This window comes from Melospiza georgiana, chromosome 9 (genome assembly GCF_028018845.1).
Source record: "Melospiza georgiana isolate bMelGeo1 chromosome 9, bMelGeo1.pri, whole genome shotgun sequence".
Lineage (NCBI taxonomy): Eukaryota > Metazoa > Chordata > Aves > Passeriformes > Passerellidae > Melospiza > Melospiza georgiana.
In genome coordinates, this window is record NC_080438.1 from 24768163 (window position 1) to 24792546 (window position 24384).

General features: G+C 41.3%; 1 protein-coding gene across 3 annotated transcripts in view; it reads right to left on the reverse strand.

Moving 5' to 3' along the window:
- Positions 1 to 24384, reverse strand: part of LOC131087102 (BEN domain-containing protein 5-like) — an 877799-nt gene that overhangs the window by 403233 nt on the left and 450182 nt on the right. For all 3 annotated transcript variants that reach the window (XM_058030505.1, XM_058030504.1, XM_058030503.1), the window contains one exon: positions 12413 to 12452. In XM_058030505.1, coding sequence (XP_057886488.1) covers positions 12413 to 12452 — 40 coding nt within the window. The remainder of the gene's footprint in view (positions 1 to 12412; positions 12453 to 24384) is intronic.

Genomic DNA, 24384 nt, shown 5'->3' on the forward strand with positions numbered 1-24384 from the left:
TGTTTCATCCAGCTGCCTTCTTTGGAAGAAATGGACAGCTAAATAGATTTAAATAGATTATATCCTAATTAATAATTAACATTTAAAGCAGATATACAAAATGGCTCACAGCCAAGTGGGAAATAAACCCTTTTCTTCAAGCTACAATTAATTTCTTCCAGAGATGAAATGATAAGAAGTACAAGAAAATATTTAGCAACATTTATCTGCACGTTGAAATAGAACTATTATGACCTGAAAAATGTGTGGAAATGTTCCTGACATCTGGTCCTCCTTGATAATATTCTTCCATGGTGCTCAAACAAAATGCTGAATAACAAATACAACACAAAGCTCTGCCTCCTATCCCATAAAGTCTGCTTTTCCCTACTCTTTTTTTCCTCCCCTTTGTCTAAAAATTAAATAAAATACATGAAATTAATCCAGTGAAGAAAAAAATATCCCAGGATTCAGAGGAGAAATCCTTAAATTTCTACTTATTCTCAGCAAAGTCTGAAAAAAAGTGAGCTTGAGCACTGACCAGATTTGCAGACCCTCTTACAGCAAAGATTGCAGGGCCACTTTGCTGCCACTTTTAAGCTCCAGGCTGCTGGGCTGTGAATGTAGGAAGGGATATTCCACGGCATTTGAAGACAAGCTTGAAAACATGCATTACATATATTTAATGTAGTAAATAAAGCATTCTTCCCCCACAGCTCCAGCAATGCAATCCAGTGCTGTTAAACTCCGCGCTTACATTTGCCTTTGCTCAATCCCTTTCTATCCAGAGAGCATTCATTTCCTCTTCCCTCCAAACACAGCTGCTCTAATCCCAAGGCTCAGAATAAGCCACATTTCAGCACAGGGAGCAGGAGCAGAGGCCAAGGAGCCAAGCCAGACCTGCCAATTCTCCAGGCTGCTGTCACTCCCTCTGTCCCAGGCCTCCACAGGTGATGTTTCCCTCTATTTCCATATTTCCATTCTATTTCCCTCTATTTCCATCTTTTGGAAACAGCAGGCAGAGATGGGGTTGTATCATGTGCTCCACCCTGATTTTTGATATATATGGGGCCCTGAAGAACCTGATTTAGGGAAGAGGCAGGGAGGAGAACATGATGATTTTTACCACCCCTTCCAGTGCAAGCCATTCTATGATTCCATGATGTATTTCACATGGACAAAACATGAAGGATTGAGCTCTTTTCCAGATGGGGACTGCACCCAGCAGAGGATTTACCTGCTGATGGATCCTTTGGCACCACTGCAATAACCCAGATAATTACAAATTGTTATCTTGAGCCAGAGCCTACAGGTCAAACTGGCCCAGAGGCTTCAAATGGAAGCTCACATCACCTTTGAGTGAGTGAACATTAAAAGAAAGGAAGCAGACTTTATCTTTAAGGCTGTGCTAGGCAAACATCTCTTGCAGAAAGTGAATAATAAATATGCTGTGTGCCATGGTAATGTCCATGGGGGGAGGTAAGGAATTGCTATAAAACATGGTATTCTAACTACTACAGATGTTGCTGCTAGAATTTACAGTTTTCCCTGTGTGCTTATCTCTCCTCACCAGTTTCTGCACATTGAATCACATTCAAACATGAGCCATTTGAAGCCATCATTTTATTATTTTAACCTTTTTTTGTTTTGGAGCTACTATTAATTTCTTCTGTGCTATTCTGTAATGTTAAATAGATTCAAGAACTGTATTTACAAACCACATGCAATCCTATTTTGGCACATGTAAATTACATGCAAATACATTCTAAATTAGTTTGTTTATCACTCCAGAATTCTAATCCAAAGGTTTTGTTTTTTAAATTTAGTTTTTATTCTGACATGTTTACAAATGAGTTTGACTCTGGAAAATAACTTAATAAACTCAGGGTTAGCTATGCAATTAGAGGAGGCATCGGGGAACCATAAAACCTGGAAAACAACATTTACATCTTTTGTACATCCAAGATTCCACCTTTTTTTTCCCTACCTTAAATTCATCATTTCAAAATATTGCTGTTATTTTCGTATGAGGACAAACAGCAAGAACTCATTTTTATAACCAATGACCCCTCTCTCCAACAAGCAATTCATGGGGTAGCACTGGATAAAATGCATAAAGTAGAAGATTTCATTATAAAAAAAGAGAAAATGAAAAATAACTGAATTAACATTGATCATGACTTTTCAACAGCATTTCTTATTATTACAGCCAGGCAAAGTCTCCTGTGGGCAGTAAAGCTTTCCCATGTATTATTAGCCCTCTACAGAAAGCTATGAAAAGACACAAATCTGTTTTGTCAAAGGACAGAAGAGCATTTAGTTATAGGAGGAAGTATGGCCATAATCCATTGTGGGGTTGAAGGTGAAGAAAACAGAACTATAACACGGAGCCTTAAGAGAGTAATACCCTGCAGTTAATTCCTGAGCTCCATGGCCAGGCTGGCCAGGCTGCAGCGAGAGCTCACTCCCAGGGCAGCCTGGCACCTCCAGGTTTGTATTTATGGGCAGCAGCACTGCTGCCTGCCAGCGCTGCTCGTGCTGGGTGCTCCCAGAGGCGATTTTGGGATGCCACAAGGGGCCACTCAGCTGTTGCGAGCACCAACACCCTGACAGAGCTGTCCCTCAGAGGTGGGAATGCCTTGCTTGGCTGTGCTGCTGCTGGGGATTCAGCCCAGAGTCCAAATGAGACGTTTATGAAAGTTCCCCAGCCCATGGAAAGATATTTGAGTGTTTGGATAACAAAACTGCAGCCCACCCCCTGGAGTGAGGGGCTCAGCTCGGGATCAGCATGAAGTCGCTTTCGTTGTTTGGTTTGTCCAACCTCCAACAAGAATTAGGGGTTTGGTCCAAGTCAGCTGCAATTTAAGTGCTCTGGACCAGATCCCAAAGCAAACGTGCAGCAGGTCTAAGTGAGGGTTCCTTTGGCTTCCAGCCACAGGCCCTACACCCTCGCAGTCCCTGGAAGGAAGGTGGGCTCAGCACAGGGAACAGGCAGCAGCACAACAGGATTTGGCATCACTGTGAGACTCCTTGGAGGATGGGCAGGAAAATCAGGGTCTCTACACTAATCCTTCCCTTCCCTTCCCTTCCCTTCCCTTCCCTTCCCTTCCCTTCCCTTCCCTTCCCTTCCCTTCCCTTCCCTTCCCTTCCCTTCCCTTCCCTTCCCTTCCCTTCCCTTCCCTTCCCTTCCCTTCCCTTCCCTTCCCTTCCCTTCCCTTCCCTTCCCTTCCCTTCCCTTCCCTTCCCTTCCCTTCCCTTCCCTTCCCTTCCCTTCCCTTCCCTTCCCTTCCCTTCCTCCCTGTAGTCCCCAGAGGACAAAGACAAGGGATGCAGCTGTGCAACAGGGCAGGTAATAAAATAAAGCATCATGAATAACACAATCTCCTGCTATCTCCCAGCTATTTGGAGAATGGTTATTTTCATTTTGGTTCATATGGCCCAGAAATGTGACTCTGGTTTATGCTGCCTCCTCCCTCATCCTCTCTGCCTTGTGCCCCTTCCCCTCCTGTGCCCGGCTCCTCTGGCAGCAGTCTCTGTCCTGGCACTCTCAGCAGGGTCTTGTGCCACGTCAGGAGCAGAGCCTGGTGTTCAAACAGAGCTTCACCTTCCTTTAACTGCTTCCTAAGGACACTGCAGTGCTGCCACTCTAGCAGCCCTCACGTTACCTCATTTAGCAGCAGCTCAAATGACTCCCTCCCAAACTGCACTGAGCTGTGTGATGAACAAGTCTCTTTTCCACCATGGCTTATGCTGCACTTACAGTCAGAATTCACAGAACCAGCACACCTTCCCCATTCAAATCTCCGCTAAAAATTCCTTTGTTATAAGCTCAAAATAATAATAAGAGCTCTGGGTTATCCTTTCTTGAGGGTTTCCCTGTGACCTTGGCTGACTGCTTTAACAGAAACGTTCTGCATACAAAAAAAAGAGCCCACTGGCAATCCTTAGAAACAAATGAGCTTAGGAAAAGAGCTCTGTGCAGTTCCTGCTCCCGTCTTCCTCAGTCCCACTCATTGTTGCTGTACAATCACCACTGCTTCTGCCATTTTCTGTTACACCAGAGATTGGAGGAAAGGGAGAGCAAAGAGACATAGTTCTATAAAAATAACATTTTATTTTTGACATTCTCTTTCCATGTTTCCCATTCGCTGCCCTGATCTTTGTCTGCTTAAGTTGCCAATTATTCAGGAGCAGCTTGGTGTCACTGCATCCAGCAGGATGACACCCCTGTGGACTGGGGTACATGGATGCTGCTAAAATAGAAATTAAAAAAAAAAATTAAAATACACAAGCTAAAATTCAGGCCCAGGTGCAATTCAGCTGTACTGGGGTAACAGCACCCTAAAGCCAGTGAGAAAAAGACTTGGGGCTTATCTGTCTCTGGCACAGAAGCCAGGTAACAAGGCTTGGAGGGAGCTGTCCCCACACTGGTGAGGCTTCAGCACAGCTCTGCTGTTCAGGGCTCTGCTGGCTCATGCATTTCTGCACTGTGTTCCATTTTGTAGTGTCAATATAATCCTCTGCTGCCTTTTAGATATTTAATACAATGATTTCCACTTAGTCTTGTTCAGGTCGCTCAGCAAGAAGAAATGTGCCTAAGTGAAGAGTGACAGATGACCTTGAGAATTAAAATTTCATTAAAAAGGAAGAATGTTTTCCATCCTTTCCATCTGATACTGAAGAAATAAGGTGTTTATGAGAAAAAAAGTTCTATTTTAAGTTTTCCCCTAGCTTACACAAGAAGAGGATCACAATACACCTGTGCACAGACTTGCTGATTTTCAGTCCCTCTAAATGAGGGAGATGCTCATTGTGAAGTAAAACAGAAAGTATTATGTGCAAACATTTACAGCATAAAAAGCCTTGTCACCTGGGATACTTGCTGCTCCTGAAAATTCTGATCAAAGATAAGAACCAAGACAACTCACTGTAATCAATTATGCACACATAGTCCTCAGCCTATGCGCAATTCATAAAAATAACACTAAAAACACAACGTGGATTTACATGCAGAAATGAAATGTGGACATGGTCAGAACACTAATCTTCTGATTGCTATCTTAAATTGGCATTGCTGGCACTTTGAGCAGGTCCCTGGCTAGACACACTGTTCCCTTGAAGAGATTTCCAGCAGTCCTTCAGCAGCTCCTGCTCACACCAGAGGAGCTACAGAGCCGCAGCCCAGGGCTGGAGGTGACATGAGGCAGCACCCAGGGAGTGAGGGCTGCAACAACCTGGACGTGGGTTTTATGTCCATGCAGGCAGCGATGATGAACCCCCACACACATCCCCAAAGTCCTCATGGTGCATGGAAAGCCTTCATTTGACAATCTCACTGGATTTAACACAGGAACGATGCCCGGCCCTAATCCCATGTGTAGCACAGAGCCCCCCCGTACATGGACTGACCAGAGGCAGTGGTCACTCTCCCATATTGATCACTAAATCCAAAAGGGAAGTTGAAGATGCATGAAGATACACCTTCAACCGGCTGGTTTCAAGCAGGCATGAACATGCTCCGATTGTTGTCCTCACAAATACCAAATTCACACTATGAAGTCTTTTCTGGCTCTTTCCCACCCACCCTTATAACAGCAAAGCCAAGGAATTCATGTTGCAATATCAATCCTCTCATCAGCTTTATACCCCTCAAAACCTGTGAAATATTTAGATTTCCACGTGAGGATTTGTTCCTGTTTTGCTGTAGCTGACATCCTTTCCTCACAGGTGTTACACATTTTTGCCCAGGTGAGCCCTAAAGAGTACCCAGTGACTTAATGAGCAGATCAATTACTGTTCATAAGAAAAGATACTGTCTCTTTAAAGGTTATTTGAAGGTTGATTGCTATCTTATTGCTTATATCCTGCAAATCTATTCAGCCTTATGAATGAATTTGACCTTTTTATACTTACTGGGGGAAAAAAACAGAACAGAAGTTAATTTAGAGCTCTATAATACAACATTTTTTCCCAGAGAAATGAAAGGGCATTCAAATCGATACCTGCACAATAACACTCTGATGAATGTTTGCACCCAATTTTCTCATTTTGCTAACTTGAGATTGGGCATTTTGAATAGTTCTCAAAGAACATATTCTTTATGTGCTGTGAAGTATGTGGTATTGTGTCCAAACAATGCTAGAGGATAATCATTATAGGAGTGTCACTGGGCCTGAAAAGGTCAGTTAGTTAGAAATGTCAGCTTTCAATGCAACTGTGCTGGACCTTCCCATGTAAGGAACCAATTAAAGGGACATGCCAAGGTGCATGGAAACACCATGGTGACCCAGAATAATAATAAGGAATTGTGGCAAAGCTTGATATTTTTCTTCAAAAGTAATGGATTAGCCTTTAGAATATCTTCTCTGCAGTCTTATTTTGACTTTGCAAATATCACTTCTTCTACATGTATCCAAAAAAAAAGGTCACTTTTTTAAATGCAAAGGTGGGGATGAAACAGCCTTACTCAAAGTAAACATTCTGCAAACAAATGGGGATAAAGTTCTGGTTTCATTATTGAATCAAAAAAGTGCCATTTCTGTAGAACTCAAAACTGGGATATTGGAGACGGATGTGGGTGATGGTGAGGAACACAGGTGGAAATAGGTCAGGAAACAGGCAGAAAGATCAGTGAGGACTCATTCTCTTGGGACATGGTGTGAGGGAAGGGAAAAGGCACTGCAGTAGGAGGCATCTCTGCAATTATTATTCTGGCAAATGCAGAGGTATAACTGAGAATTAGGAAGGTACTGATCTGCATGAAAGAGTAATTACAAGCAACAATATTATTTCTCCTTATCACAGCAAATGGAAATTCTTGCAGCTCTTCAGATGAGAAATTGGATATAGTAAAATTTCCTAATTAGCCTCGGGACAGCTGAAGCCAACCTAATGACACAAAAAAAGGAAAAAGAGACCACGTCTTCCTTCTGCTCTCTGTTAGTGCAATTATCTTGCTAAAGTTTCATCAAGTCTGGAAAAAACTTCTTCCTGTGGCTTTATGGTTCAGCTAAGACAGGCAACACGAGAATTTCACTTTGAGCAGAGATTCTAGCATTTGTATTTTATTTTCATGGTAGGGAAATTCTTGTACTGTGGGTTCAGACAATCCATTGCCATGCTGAGCAGTGAGATTCTGACTCCCCCAGTTATCTCATATTATTGTGGGCAAACGGGTGGATTAATACCCAGTGATATGGGAAATAATTCACTGAGCATTAAAAGACTCAATTATTACTGGAATTTTAAGTAATTTCTTTTCTCCACCAGCTTTGCAAGTAAAGGAGTGTAAGAAGCTTCAGTAACAAACACGAGCAGTGGTTAAGTTAGGCTGTTTAAAATCTTCAATGCCATCCTTTGACACATACTTAGACCAAAATCAATCTGCTATTAATTAATAAGGACTTGCAAAAAAAAAAAATGTTCCCGAGTTTTAGCAGCAAACAACTTTCTGTCACATTTTATTAGTTGGTATCATTTTTACTAATACCTGTCTTATAGCTTCATGACTTTGAGTTCATATTATTTTCATGCTTCAATTAGAAAGAAGTTGATAGCCAGACTATCCAGGAAGGTAATGGAAAGTCTTGTAGCAGGGCTTAGTGGTGAAATTTATAGTTAAATGAAACTTTGAAATATACTATAAAACTTCTCCTTCCTTTACGCACTTTTACTTGAGGTCTCATAAACAGTAATATGTAGAAATGCAAAACTTAATCAGCTAAAAAATATAGCAAATCCCACATATCACTTTATGCAATGCCAGGAGAGCAGAAATATATTTTCCTAACCAGAGGAAATTAACTAGGCAACAGTCCTATATCTATAATTTAAAGCAGTAAAATATGTATGGCAGAAGCTAAAGCCACCTTAAAAGAATTCAGGGTAGCAGTATATCACAAATTAATGAAATGGAGACATTTTTAGAGCATGCAGCACTGATGATATTAAAGGGGGGAGAATATTTCACCACATAGATCAGACTGATAAATACTTTTAAAATCAAGCTTTTTTCCCTGTTTAAATGTGTAAGATCTTGAATGTTAGGAGGAAGCACGTAGAAGCCATTAACACTTCTGACCAAATCTCAATAGAGATTAGGATTATTTTACTCTGTCCCTGCCTGTAAAGCTCTGATGTGGTTTACACATTAGGAAAATCTGAGTAAATCAAAAGCCAGGAATTACAGAGTCAGCACTTACATTTTTTCATCTAAAACAGAGCTGAAAGAAACTTAAAAAAAATGGCTTTATATTCTGTGCTGTAGCCAAGCTGGACACTACGGAATATTCAACCACCCCAGGTTTTTTAAATGCAATCAATTTACTGCTGCCAAATGTAGTAGGTTTATGTACATCTGGGAAACATGCACCTACGGTGCTGATGAATTTCTCCTGACATTGCACTGATTTCAAGAGAATGTTATTTTAAATTGGCAGTAGAGAGACTGGTAGAGAAGGATAAAGCCCTGAGGATGGCTGAATCAAAGAGAATTTCAAAAGAATTTTCCTGATGGTTCTTGGATAATATCACATGTTAGCTATTTTCAAAGCCAATAGTTTCCAACACACTTCCATTTATGGTATCAATAATTAAAAAATACTTCAGTGGGAGAGGAACTTACCTTACTGAGAAGAGAAATTGGAAAGCTGTGTTATTATCATAAACACAGGAGATGCAAAAAGCTGTGTCTCCATGGAGAAGCTATGGAAACAGGGGTATCTTATTTGCAGCTATTGAGTGGTTACCACAAAATGTGATGTGATTGCATGTGCGTGTTCAAAGTGCTACAAGAACATGATCACAGAGAAATGAAGGGCAGATCCTCGTCTCCTTTGTGCAACAAGGCCAAATTAAACCACTTCAAGCTTTGGTCCTACACCTCAAAGACAACTAGAATAGCGTTAAGGACATGTTTTGGATCCAATTCAGGGGTAAAGCTGTGTTTAAAGAAAATTTAAATTACCAAAACTTAAATCTCATTATGTCCCACTCCCTGCCAGCATGTCCCTGCTAGCTCCTAATGAATTTTTAACATCCTTCCCCCACCCCACTGCGCACACCAGCCCTGACTCGGGCACCCTGAACTGTACAGCAGCACTCTAATTGCACCTCACATGTCAAGGGGCAAGAAGAAAGCAGTGTGGTGAGAGCATTGGTAAATTTAACTTAACATTCCTCCAGCTCCTCAGCAGCAAGGCAGAGCAGAGAACTCCCCTCCACATTTTACAGGGGTGTCAGTTACTTCAAAGGAATGTATTTGAGCACGAGGGAGCCTGGCTTGCTCCCAGCTTATGCATCATTTGTGTCTGGCTGTTTCTGGAGATCCACAGCAAAGAAAAGACTTCCTCCAGTTTGGGGCACAGTGTGGAGCTTGCCATACCTGCTTTATTAGGGTGCTGGAAGAGGTGAGCCCTGCATGTTGCATACAAACAGCGTAGTTGGAGCTGCAGCTCCAGCCATCTGTATTCCTGTTTCTTTTATTTTTTTCACTTTTGCCCAGGCTTGTTTCAGTCCAGGGTATAGATTAATGGTCTATACCTCTTCGGTTTAACATACAGATGTGCTTTTACCAGTTCAGGCAGGTTTCAGGAAGCCAAGCACCCATTGCTTGGGAGTTGGAAGCCACATGGAGCAGGGCAAAAGGCAGCGCTGGATCACTCTTGGTGTGGGTTCAGCACAGCATAGGCAGGGGCGAGGTTCAGGGAACAAGAAACAAATTCTGATCCTTCTGGGGGAATTCTGGGGCATCATGCAGCAGCCATGGCCATGGGGAGCAGGGTGACTGTCATGAGACAACGTTAAGGTTTCTGTGATTCCACAAACTCCCTTTAAATGTTTCGGTGCCTGAGTCTCAACAAAACTTACATTAATGGCATTATTTAACCTTGTAATTAGTCTCATTAATTGGCTGATCAGTTTTTGGAAATTGTTTTAGCAGCACATGGAGAACAGCTGTTGTACTATCTGAGAGGGATCGCCATCGATTCTTGACGAAAGGTAGAAAAAACTGGTTCAAGAGCTTCACACACACACAAGAAAAAGAGATGATATTCATTGTGACAGAAGTGCAAATCTCAGAGGTCACCTTTTCTTTTGAAGCCCTTTGTCTATTCTCACAATTAAGCAATAGGGTTTTGGTGGCCGACACCCCTAGTGGGACACGGAGGACTTTCACAATTCCAACTAAAGCTGTGTGACCTCTGCCAAAAGCAAAGGCTGCCTGCCTGCGGCAAGGTGGAGAACACAAACAAGTCCCAGAGGATTGGCAGGTGCAACTAAACAGCTCAGCCCCTCATTTGAATCAGTAAATTAAGGGTTGACAGTGATTATGGCTGATCTCAGCCATCATAACTGATATCACGACTTTGTAAAAGCAGACTGTCAATGTCAGATCTTAGAACTAGGACTCAAAGAATTAAATATTTTAAAGTAGCAGTCTCCAAAGACAGATAAAAGCCCCAAGGCTATGATTTATTTTATTTTATTTTTGTATTTGTAGGGCTGAAAGTAGACCCTTTAATCCACAGGCTGACATTTTCCAATCCTACTAGGAATTGAGTGCCTAACTTTTTCAACCCCTTTGAAAAATCTCAGCTTTAGGCTCTTTGGTAAGTTTGGCCTGATCCAGCACCAAGCTTCTTTTGAAAATGCCTCTACTGAAGGAAAAACTACAGGCACATTATTATGTAATCGTGAACAAATATTATTTTTTCCCCTCTGTATACAGTTATGGTAGATTTCTGGTTAAATATCAAAGGCTAAAATTTGCATTTCAGAAAAGGTATAGAAAAGGTATTTTCTTTGTTATAGAAAGCTTTTCCCCCACTTTTAGTGCAGCATGCTTACCTACACAGTTATTGAAGGTCCTTCTAATTGCTGTGTTCATTTAGTAGATTGCTTTATTAAACAGAGACCTGATCAGCTATTTACTGATCACATCTACACACAAACTCAACCCAATCAACCCTTTTACACTGAATACTGTGTCAGAAATTATGAGAAAAGTATCATAAGTTTGTTTTACAGAAAAGTCTCATATTAAGTAATTCTAGCCCCTAACTCTCATTTCTCTTATTGAAAAAGTGCCTGTAGACTTTGGTGCCCTTATCCAAGATCTGAGTGTGTGCTATGATTAAGACCTTCAGACATCTTTTTTTTTTTACTTTTTCCTCTAGAAACAGGGAATGCTGAAGATATGGAAAATGAAAAATGTGCCATGTTTGTCCTTGAAGTTACAGTTAGAATAGTGACAATAGCTGTATCACACTGTATTGTTGCTTTTATCAGCAAGTGCCCTGAGCATACATTAACATAATTGCAAACTGCGTGAAAAGTGAACATGCAAAAATGTGATGCAATTGCCAATAGCCTCAAACATCTGTCCCAACAAAGTGCTCCTCCTCCTTATTTTAATTCTTATTATTTTAACAAGGTTAGTGAAGGAGAAACCATGTCACAGATTATATCTACATTCAGAGTGTCAGAACAATTATTGATGCGAAATTGTTATCCAAGCAAATGTGTGTCACATTTTGTTCACTTCCCATAACACCTGTTCACTCTGCTAGCACATTATTACCAGTTAAGGCCAGAATTCATTAGTCCCAGTTAAAGCCCACCTGAAAGCTTAATTCATACACACATCTGAAAAATGGACAAAGTTAAACCTAAATGTGGCACTATTTGAGCAGGGCTTCATCTGAAGCTGATGGGCAGCAAACTTCTGTAGCAGCTAATGGAAAGAAAGTGAGCCAGGCAAAGAGGAATAAATTAAAAGCCACCCAGCCTTAAGGGCTGAGATCACAGAGGAGCACAACTGAACCAACCTGCATTTCCACCACGGTGCTGAGACTTTCAAAACTCGCTCTTGCCACAGCCCGACACTTTCCCAAGAAGAACAAATTTTGGTTTATCTTCTCTATAGGTAAATTACAAAAGCCATTATGAAGCAGATGGTTTAAGGCATTTTAATTCCTCCTAAATATTTCCTGCCCCACTTTGGGGTTCTCAGCCCTGAGCCTGGACCTTGTGTCTCCTTCCACACACGTCGAGTGCCACCATCTCCCAGCTCCCCAGACTGCTCCCGTTTGCCACCAAGGAAAGTCAAGCTTGCATTTCTGTGATACTTGAACACACTCCGTGAATTTGAGGGCATCTGCCCTGCAGATATACCACTAACTGTAACCCCAGGAGGCTTAAAGAAATATCAGCACTCCAATTCATAGAGTAAAGGTCTGAGGAGGCAGCTCTGTGAACGGATAACTGCCCGGGGCTTTGCCGAGCACAATATAGCTGTCACTTGTTATTAGGTGAAAGATTTTCTGGGGAACAGTGTTTTTCATTTTGCATGTCAGAGACGGGGGAAAAAACACATTTAGACAACCATCTCTTTAAGAAAAGAGAAGAGAGCGGCGCGGCAGAGCTCACTTACCGGGGCTGGTTATTGTCAGGAGGTCAAGCCGCCGCTTCTGCTGAAAAACAAATTATAAAGGAATTGTTAAAAGGGGACTAATTTTAGCGGGTCAGCTTAGACCTGCAAAGTAAGTGTTCTGACATTTACAGCAGGATTAATTACAAGTTACATGGCTCACTGTAACTCTTTTGGAAGGGATCCACATGTATTTTATGAGGGAGTAAAATCCCCTTCCTCAGTCGTTTTAATGTGTCTTTATTTGCCCTTATAACGTGTTACTATTTCTTTTTTGGAACATATACTTGAAATGGATAGCTGGAAGCACAGATGGACCGATATATTTATAAAAGTGATTTCTGATTCCACAGGGAAGAAGACATGGAACCAGGACAAGCAACTCTAAATTCTTTATTCATATCAATCATTGACTCAATGCCTGTATGTGATCAAACACAATTATATCGCCTTGGGGTGAACCTTTCAAAGATGTGCAGAAGGATCTAGACAAACCCAGGACTGATAAAAGGAAGGCTTCTTTACATGCTGAGTGCAGTCAGCCCATGGATCTTGTTGCCACTGGATATCCCTCATCCCAAAAGCTTGCCAGATTTGATCATCACTGGATATGTGTACAGACAGCAAAATACAGGCAGTTATTATGGCAAATAACCCAGTTTACACAGAGGACTGGTTTCTGGAATGGCTGCAAACCTTTACAGGATGAACAAACCCATACTATGAGAAAGTTAGGAAAATGTTTGGCCTGGAACAAGCCAAAAATCCCACCAAAGCCTTTGTGACGGTGAGTACATCTGAGGTTCCCTTTTCCTGTAACACATAGCCAGCGCTGTTACCTACTCCATGTTCCCAGTCTCAGATGATCTCTCTACCACTGTCTCTCTGTAGCTTGCCACTTAAATCCAGGTGCTCCTGGACCATTATCATCTTTTCTCCACTTTTCTGTGGGCTGAGAGCTTTCTGTCACAAGCAGGACTTTCCCCATCTCACGGACAGACTGCTACTGCCCCTTCATCATAGCACTTTCCAACTTACTGTCTTCTTCCTAACTTTGCCCAACATCAGTGTGTCTAGCAGGTATTGAAGATTATACTGTCCATTTTAATTTCTCTCTCCTAATTTGCTCAATAATGTCTGTGTTACTTTCATTTATTGTCAGCCCTATTGATCTTCCAATCTAATTCTCATCACTGCGCTCACTGTATTCCCTATGTGACAGCCGAAAGTCCTTGAGGAGGAAACATTGACTTGGCATTCCCTACCCTGAGAGCTCTTCCTTGGAAATCATGACTGATGAAACTCCTTTCCAAACCCATCACTTCCCTGTGGTAAAGCTTCACTGTCTGAAGTGCATGGACACAGTTGGCCATCCACTGAATACACTTGAGCTGTGTGGGGCACAACAGCAAATTTGGCCTGCTGGAATGCCAAGTGGGGTGTCAGGCTGGAAAAAACCATATTTTCTGAAACCTTCTTGGCCTTCAGTTCCTTACCTCTGGCACAACAAAAAATGTATTTGAGAGAAAATTCCTATCTATCTTTTTCCAGAGGTGCTCCTTGTTCTCTTCACTCTGCTAAGTCATTCCAAGCATGACCTTAGCAGTGTGCTAAAGCATATTTGCTTTAGTCTAAAATACTGGGGCCAAACCTTTTTCCAGGTGTGCCATGGTAAAAGGGAGCAGAAAACCCTGCTGCTGCCTTGTGCAACCTGCTTATCCTCCTCCTTTCCTGGGAGCAGCAAAGCAGGGTAAGAAATCCTATGTGTGAGCACAGGACCCACCTTCCCAAGGGGAGCTGTGAGACAAAACATCTCCTAATGAGCTAAATTTTATATAGATCCTGCACCTTAATCCTGATTCATATGTACAAAGCTGTGAAATGCCAGAGCTCAGCCCCCACTGGGCCCAAAGCTTTGCTTACATTTCTCAGCACAACTGGAACTCCAAATGCTGTATATCTAACGAGCAGCCAGAGCAGAAAATATATATCTGAAGCCTATACTCCGTGAAAGCCTCTCTGCTAGGAAAAAAGGTGGAATATAAATATCCTGCATTAAAGAAAGTTGGAAAATGTAAAAATATGGAACAGAGAGAAAGGCATGCAGCCCAACTGGCCCTCAATCCTCAAATGGGGTAAAAATAAACATTAAGTGAAAAACCAAAATAGCTTAGCTTGATGCGTCAGGAAAACAAAAGCATATAGGACAGGTCAGACAAATGGGAAGTAAAATGAAATTATTACAAGTCAAATGTTCAGTTTGTAACTTTTTTCCAGGTTGAATGCTGCCTTCAAGCTGACCTTGGAAAAAACAAATTAACTCCAGATCCAGGAAATCTTTGTGTATATGTTGAACTTTAAGCTGAAGTCATTTCTCTGACTTCAAGTAGAGCAGCACTGATCTTTTGCATCTAACACCTAACTGCTGCAAGGGATTTGAAATGCCACCAGCTTCCTGACACTGGCTCCACCCAAGAGCTCGAGGCTGGAGCTCGGTGATTCCTGCCTGCCTGCTGACAGAGGGAGGAAAATATTCTCAGCTCTGACCTTCACTGGACCTTGGAGAGCTTTCTCTGCTTTAGCTCCTCCAGGGAAGTTTGTGTACACTCACCCCAGCCCTGCAGAGAAGCAAACAGCAGAGTGCATTCCAGAATCATGCATTTAAACATGCAAAGATGCCCTAATTATGGACACAATCACTTTCAGGAAATTCCTGCCTGCTCTCAGATCTCAGGGCTAGCTCTGCCGTTTCCAGGGCTCGGCTGGATGCAGGCAGCCTAGTAACTAGATGGATTAAAAAAAAAAAAAAAAAACAAAAAAACAAAAAACCCAGACAGACTCACTTATGAGCAGCTATAAAAACAGCAGTATTTGAATTTAAAGAGAGAGACATTACAAATGTCACACCCATTAATAAAATAATTTCATCAGAAGAATCGTGGCTGTGGGGCTTTATGTATTTGCTTCTTTCTTCAGTGCTGAAAGATGCAAATTGCAGCTGTGGCCCCCCTCCAGCATGATCACCCTCTCCCTGTTTTGACAGATTTCTTGAAAGACTCAGCTCACAAGATGTCTGGCTTTTTTTGTTCTGCCTTTAGGAATTTTCCACTTCTCAAACACCTGCCCCTGCTGAGATGCTTGGGACCATCCCAATCTTCAGGCAACCCACTGTCCCAAGAATTTCTTACAATCTGAGCACTGAAATGTGATGAGTGCTGTCCCCGGTTGGGAAAGTGGTGACAGCATCCCATGTCTCTAAGGCTGGGTTTCACCCACGTTGACAAAAGGGCATTCCACAAGAGACACAAAAATGATCCCCACGGCATCAGCCATAATTTACAAGAGGCAAACAGAAATATTCCCTGCATCATCACAGAATCGCTGCTGCTGCTGTAATCCTGTCCTGCCCTTAAGGGGCAGCATCCTCTTTTCCACTCTGCTGAATGTTTGAGATCCCAAGGGCAGGAAGAGGCCACTGGTGATTCATCCTGTTCCCACCTGGAGCAGTTTCCATCTCTGGCACTACCAGAGGCACAGTCCCTCCAGCACACCAGGGCTCAGAGCAAATCTGCAGCGGATCGTGCTCACTTCCACAAAATTAACACAATCCTTAATTAATGCAATAAGCACTGATGAGTAATAAATCATATTAAAATACAAGGAAGGCAATTTTTTAATAAATTAAGCATTGATTCACTCAATAAATATTAATCTGCTAAGCATCAAGAATTCATTACATTTTAGGGAACCAGCTGAAGAACGTTGTTGGTGAGCCGGTCTGCAGTGTGCAGAATGGTCCCTGTTCACCCATAATATACACTTACTTTTAACTAATTCCTGAATTTATCAAGTCAAACAACTTGCCTGAAAGTAAGTCTGGATTATTATTCCATTGCAAAATGCAATTTTCTCAACACAGATTCTAACTAACCCTTCAGATTTTTTCCTGTTTCTTAGTAGCTCCTTTTCTAAGTACCTCCTTTCTCTTCCTTGGTTTTGGAGGTCTTTAAAATATTTGCTGACTGGTGTCACTTAATTTTCACCTCAATTAACTTAGCAAGAGTTGCAAAACTAGGAAAAAAAATTGCAGGGGGAGTGTAAATTAACTCATTCATTTAAGTTTAGCTTATCTATGAGATGTTCTTTCACACTTTGCTCTCTGCAGAGTTCCTCCAACCTTTTATATAGATGTGGGATGTGCTGCACTTGCTTTGACTGTTATCTACAGATTAGCAAAAGAGAAGGAAAAAAAGCCAGATGCAAAGATGCCCCACGAGACTGATATGGAGCTGTTTCTGTAGCAACCGATGATTTCCTTCTCATGTAAGAATGAGCCTCGTCATATCTAATTCTGAATGTATCTGGGCCTTCCTTGCCAGCCAAAGCTGTGTCAAGTATTAAGTCAATATAGTCAGAAAGAGTGATAAAAAAGCAATTATAAAGTCATCTTCCTACTCCTTCTCCAGCCATGATCCAAAAAATATCCTTATCCCTGCCTTCTGTCCCAGCACATCATCTCCAGGCCCCAGCAGCGCAGGTAAGTGGGGATGGAGCTGGCAGCAGCTACTCAGGGGTCTATTCCACACACGATGCTGGAAGCTCCTTCAGCTTCCCAGCCATGCACATCCCAGGAGCCAGCAGAGCTTTTCCTAAACAGCAAGGCCATCTCTTCCTGCCTTGCTCCATATAAAATTCCTAAGCCTGGAACTGAGATCACTTCATCCCTAGAAAGCTCCTGCTGGCTTTGTGCCTTTCACTGCCTTCACTCCGTGGGCAGTTTTTGCTGCAGCTGTGAACCCAAAACCAGGCTGCCCACCCACTGACAGCTCCTGCCACTGCCCCCTCACAGGAAGCTGCAGTTGACTCTCTGGGACCTCACAAGGACTTTGTCTTCTTGTTTTACCCAGCCTGGTCTGTGCTATCGATTTCTTCCCCCTAATTTGAGTGTGTTTTGAACATGTGTCTGTCCCTCACCACCTTCAATTTACTGTGCAGAGGGTTTAAGATTGAAATGAATTGCACAATGTTGGTTTTTTTTTTTTTTCCTGGAAACTTTGCCACAAGTTGTCACTAATGGCACCTTTTCTTTTTGACTTCAAAACGAGCGTTTCTTTTCTGTAAACTGTGTTGACACAAGAGTAATTGAAACCAGTGTATCTTATCACAAATAAAGCTGAGGATGCACTGAAGGGTGCATTTCACATTTCTGTGGCCTCTATGATTGCCACAATGTGCAATGTCAATGCTTTGGAAATCTGTCTTTCCACATTATGGCATGAAGGAACCCAGGGGTTCAGAAGAGGATGAAGGAGATCCCAAGAGTGCAGCTTGGCACAGGTGGGTGGCACAATGTGAGTGCCCACAGGAACCACCATGGTTTGCACTGGAGGGAAAACGTGCAGGATGGGCAGGCTAAAGGCTCTATCCCATCCTTCTTGTTGCCACAGGATAAGAAATATTCAGGGCTGATCAACATCTGGATAAATTTTTTAAGGAAGGCTTTGATGAAGGAAGGTGGTGGGGAAAAAGTGATCATCCATATCTGCCCAGTTCCTAGTTACTCAAATGCAAATTTCACTCCTTGTACCTCCTTCCCTTCAGAGTGCAAGAGTTACCTCCAAAGATAAACTCTTGATTTAAGTAATGGCACCAAAAAGTACTAATTCAAATCCTACAAAAATTGATAATTCAACGATTTAAAGCTGTCTTCCCCCCTCCCCCCTCACATGATTCTGAGCAATAATCTTTTCTTTCCATCCTAAAATCACAGACTTTTGTTCACATAATGAAACAAGGTCTCACATTTTGTACTTCCTTTATGATTAGCTGCTAAGTTTCCTGATATAATGATAAAATGAACCAGTCAGCTTGTTGACACTTGACTGGGATTTTAGCAAATTGCATCTGCTGTAGCCTACCCTGTGGAATCAATTATTGATAATATAGGTGTGGAAGAACATTTATAAAGTGGTTTGGGATATGTTATTGCTCATGCTAAGAACTATAATGAGCATTTTAAGCCATTTTGACAGTGACCTCTGCAGGTATTTGATCACTGCAATGTGTGGTAACTCAATTCTGCTTTAGAATCAAAACCAAGCCCAAATAATGAAAGACAGTGCCAAACTTTTAAGCTAGTTTACTCATTCTTCCAGTGCACATCCTCTCCTACTTAATACCTGACACTTGCCTATTTCTTTCCAAAAACCAGTGATGCATGGTGCCTTCCTACTTTCCCAAGGCACTGCCAAACAAGTAGCTGAGACTTCTCCTTCTCCCCCCTTGAACTATTTGTCTCAGGAACAAAAGATCTACACATAATGTTCTTACAGCCCTGCTGTGCTCCAAAGCTGTGCAGAATGAACATTAATACAACAAAGGTTAAGCAAAGGTGGAAAAGCCATTTTTTAGCACACAATCTATGTCAGTAGGAGAAGGTTGCAGCCCCTTGGTAAGCAGGTAGAGCTGTAGATCATTGTCCAAGCCATGGGAGACATTCTCAGATTTATGGGCCCCACAAATTCATGGCTTTTTCCACATGTTCTTGAATGACATCTACTCATCATTCATCTATAGGTTGCCTTATTTCCATATGCAGCTGCCATAAAGCAGTAACCAGATTCATAGTGAGTCACTAGGAATGCAAAAAATGGCACCTCTCTGTTCTCTGTGTAATTAATAATCAGAACAAAAAGTTGTTGAGGCTATCTCATCTCTAGAAAGAACTGGTCCTTAATTTTGCCATAAAAGTTATAACAGCAGAAAGCCTCTTGACTGAGGGAAAAGAAAGGATGATATAGCCAATACCTTTGTTCTGCTCTTCCCCAAAAGCTCTGGGCCTGCAAGAAAAGAAAGAAGAGAAGAGAAGAGAAGAGAAGAGAAGAGAAGAGAAGAGAAGAGAAGAGAAGAGAAGAGAAGAGAAGAGAAGAGAAGAGAAGAGAAGAGAAGAGAAGAGAAGAGAAGAGAAGAGAAGAGAAGAGAAGAGAAGAGAAGAGAAGAGAAGAGAAGAGAAGAGAAGAGAAGAGAAGAGAAGAGAAGAGAAGAGAAGAGAAGAGAAGAGAAGAGAAAAGAGGCCCATTCTCCATGGTCTGGCCCCACATCCAGATTGGTATCAAGACTTTTTTTAGCTGCACTTTCTTGTGCATGTTTTAAATGTACTTCTATAGCAAGGGTTCAGGATCTACTCATTCCACAATTTAACTCAGCACTCTGAGGGGTTTGTTTTGGTGAAACACTGCCATGCAGGTTTTTCATAGTTTCTTGTATTACTATGTAAATTGCAGAGCTGTGGTTATAATCCTGTGCTTGTGACATCAATTACTTAATGCCTATAGAGATTATTGTAATGCTGCAAACAACAGATTATGTTTTAAAGTACATAGTAAGCAGCAGGAACTAATAAACTCTTTTACTTAAGATTTATTTATTTTGAAAAATAGAGTAAATAAGGGCAGGAAAAACTGCACAGACCCCACACAGTGCCATTAACAACCAAAATCCATCCATGACACACATCCCTCCAGGCACTGCCTTGCAATCCTTTAGCTGAGATTCCTGTCTTACATTAAGTTTTACCAAGGAAAGGAGAAGCATTCCTGAAAGCAATTATGAACTTTGAAAGTTCATCATTTGTTGGGGGGCAGGGGGAGAGAAGCAACAGTGTTCAATGAATGCTTAATTAGAAACAAAGCATATCTACCTATACCAGTAATGGGATATTGACTGACCAGCCACTGTTTATGGGCTGGTTTAGATAACAGGACAGATTAACCCCCAACATAGGCAATTTTTTAAACTAAACATGCAATTGTAGAGCCTGTGATTACATCATAAGGGAGAGACAAATTCAGGGGTTCTTGTCCCTGCTCTGGACCTTGAAATTCAGCTCTGAACCCACAGATCGTTTCTCCCAAATATTCTTTTGCTGTCTATAGCTAAATAAATTTTTATTCAAATTGGTACTGCAGTACCAAAATTCATATTTGACCTAAGCAGCTTAGCTACCAGCTAGTAGCAGTTTAGTAGCAGTTTTCTATTCTCCTCATGTCAACTAATACTAAGTTTAATAAGCTGTCGTCATGCCAGAATAGCCATGACACTGGTGGGGAGAAGAGTGGCTTGGGTTCAAAGGCATTACTGGTTTGCAAAAAAAGGGAATTCTAGGAGAAGGAAAAAAAACCCCAAAACCACCTCAAGTTCTGAAGATGTTGGGAAAATTTCTGAAACATGAGAATTTTTCACTGAGAGAGTGATTGATTTCAGCCCTCCAAACTCTGCTCAGGCACCTCTGCAGCCACAGACTTTTCTGCAATAGAGACAGGCAGGGGGAAAGGGGGTATAACTCTGTATTTTCACATTTAAACTAGGAGGATTGTTGAAAATCCCTCCCTCAACCCCCACATATTATGTAATGCCTCTTAATTACTCTATATGAGTTAAGGCAACATGATAAAAATTTCATCAAAAAGTTAAATTAGAATCTGTTATGTATGGACAAATATATAAATTTATATGCTCAACTATTGTGGTCTCATCTAATTTGAAGGTTTTCATCTAATTTCAGTTTGAGTCTGTTTCCTTTCACAATCCATGGCAGTGAGTTTGTTTTCCTATTGCTCAAAATTATTTTTTTTTCCAAACCAGACCACTGCTTGTCATATTCACTTCAACAAATGATTCAGAGCATCCCAATCTTTATTCCCCCAAAACCTGCCTATTTAATTACAGCCCATGACAGCGTTGTCTGGAGAAGTCAAATGGCACAAATGAGCGTGGGCTTTTCTGAAGGTAAAAGGAACAATCTGACTTTCCAAACAGACCCATCACTTTCTCATTTGTTTCTGAAGCAATCTCGTTGTGCTTTCCTATGAAATGTGCTAAAATCATCACTAATTCCTGCAGCTGAGGCACCAAAGTTGTGGAACAAGGTACAATCAGGCTGCAACTGCTATCAAAATTCCTAAGGACTACCAGGGCAGCTCTGGGACTCCCCACAGCCCCTCCCAGGGTCACTCTGCCTTTGTACACTTTGTAATTCATGTTTAGTCAACGGGTGGTGTCTCTACAATTGTTGATAAAAAAGCCAAATGGAGGCTACTGCAGCCAAGGCAGCATTTCACTCCATACATCTCAACTGGGACAGTTTAATCTTAGTTTTTAAATTTGGCATTTTAAACCCAAATCCTTCAACCAGGTGCTTTAAACTGTGAAAATCATTCCAGGGGAATTTTTATTCACAGCAGTTGAAGAGAGTTATATGTGTTGTAAATAATATGTTATGTTATATTAAAGGAGAAAATAAAAGTTTGGTTCATCAGAATCACTGAGCTGAATTAGTTTTCCTGGGAGCAGCCTCAGTGGGGAGTTGTACAAGAAAATGAGGCCATCCAGATATTACAAGTTTGCTCCTCTCCTCAGTCCATGTCAGGTTATTCTGACTAATAAAACAGGGGACAACATTTGTCCTGTCAGCTGAAGGGAGATAAGGGGTCTGAAACCCTCATTTCATTAGCCTCGTTGCTAACTGGCTCAAATTATCTCTCTTTTACAGTTGTTCCATAAGCAATTCACTGGGGACCTGCCACCTGATGTACATCTAAAGGTGCTTGAAAAACCCAGAGCACACACTGGTGAAAAATCTGAGCGCTGGTGAAAAATCTGGTCACTGGCAAACTGGGCACTGCTTTGAGCAGGAGGAGCTACTGGGAGAGGGAAGGGAACCAAATGCCCTATTAACCAATCTTAACATGAAACTGCTCATTTTTTGCATCACAAATGTGGAGATGCTTCAGGGTCCAGCCCAGCCAAAGGCTGAATTTCCCCCTGGTGAGTCCCTGGGGGCAGGTTGTGCCCCTCAGAACCAGATCCCCACCAGACAGAAGCTGAGATTTGCTCACATGCAACAAACATTCAACCAAGGACATGGTAATTCTGTCATGAGACAAAGCAGTTGTCCTTTGGGCTGCACAGAAAATATGTTTCTCTGGGTAATTTGAAATGTGGATGTTCAGCTATGATTTGTGAGTCACTCTGAAGTTTCCATTTTTTTTTTTTTAGAAATAGATAGTTGTTGTATTTTAACTACCATTCCCTTATTTACATTCTTCATTTTTTAGAAGAAATCCAAGAGGTTTCCAAACATCCATTGAGCATTAACCTCAAAAATTAATTATCTAGATGTTTGCAACAACATTTACACACTGTGTTAGGAAAAGCAATTTGCTTCCCCAAAGAGTACCTATTTTTCAGTTAGCAAAAAAAGCTGTGGTATGTCAAGAATAACTCAGGGGGAAGCATCAGTCCATCATTTCAAATCAATTTCACAGTTGCAGGAAAGGTGAACAGAGTTTCCACAGGTGAAAATGCCAGGAAAATTTATCCTTGTTCTTAGCCTGAACTCCATTGTGTCAGACAGCAATTTTTCAGGGGTTTTTTAAAAGAAAAATTTTTTTGAAAGACCAACACAAATGTAAATGTTCTAATTTATAGTGGCAAAATTAGGTGTCAGATTCATTCCTTGTTTTCAGTGAGCTCAAATTTTTCTTTTGGGCACTGCAGACAGAGAACATTTTTCCTCCTGAATTGTGGCTCCCTTTGCCACGGTCCTGTGGGTTTGGGTTATGGAGGAGATGTGGGAGCCCAGCTCAGCTTTGCCCTCTCCACTCCAGCTTTTCCCCAGAGAAAAGTTTATTCCCCACAGACCACTCCAGAAGAAACTGTCTCTGCTATTTCAGCCACCAGAAATATATCTGTGCTAATTTACAGCTGGAAAAAAAAAAAAATGAGACTTCACATCTCTTATATCCCCCAAATAAATAAACTAAACGGTTCAGATAATACAATAGAATCAGTATTTTCAAATGAGCTTTTTAATGAAGCCTGAATAGATTTCCAGCCCACATGAGCAGAAAACTAAGTAAAATAATTGGGGATTACTGTTAAAAAGCTCCTTGAAAAATAAAAAAAAAAAAAGAAAAAAGGAAAAAAGGAAAAGAAAGAGAAATTGATCTTAGGGCAGAAAAGGCACTTTGCATACAAGGAACTGGCAAAGCAAGGGGCAGCAGAGAAGAAAGTGTTAAGAGAACTGAAGATAAAAAGGTGCCATTAGGAAGATGGCTTTGGAGCAAATTACACAGAAATAAGATGAATTTTTTCTTAAAACCAAATAAGCAAACAAACCAGCTCCCCCAGCCCTCTGATCAGCAAAGAAATCAGAACTGTCAGCTTTCATCTGCCTCGCACAATAAACCTAAACTCAAAAGAATAGTTAAGTTTTGATTCAAGCCACACAAAGCTAATTTTGCTGGCCATGGCTTTCCCTAACTAGGTGTTTTGGACTCCGAGGAACGTGAGATTTTCTAGGTTGGAGAGTGTTTTAGTATTGCTACAGTGTCAACTTTGAATTATGCACGGGTTTTTAAATATGGATCTGTTCCTCTACTTATGATGACAGGCACATTCACATCATATAAAATTGGGAATGAGGAGAGCTAAACAAAGCCAGTGAGTTCTGAATTGATCACCTAAAACATCTGCTGTATTGCTTAGGAATTGCAGCCCATATGGTATTTCAGAGCATCCAATATTTGGAGGCACACTACCTATGCAGAGCATCCATAAAATGTCAGAAACACCCATTTTGGCTATTTCAGTCTTAACTCTGGATGTTCTTTTTTTAAAATAAAAAGCCTAAAATTATTTCTGGGTTTATTTTTTCTGTTTTGTCGTATAATTTGATTGCAATCAACTTATCTCCTGCCCTAAGTCTCCCCTGCGTTTCTGTACACTGGGAATGTTAATAGTGTTCAAAACAACAACAAGAAATTAATGGAAAAGAGAAAAATAAGTGATCATCTAAATGTTATCCTTCCTATCTCAGCCAATCTGCCCCTTGCACTTATTCTGAATCTCACCACCATTAAGGTACAATAATCCCACAGCAACCCTAACACAGTATTGATTAACAACAAATCAGA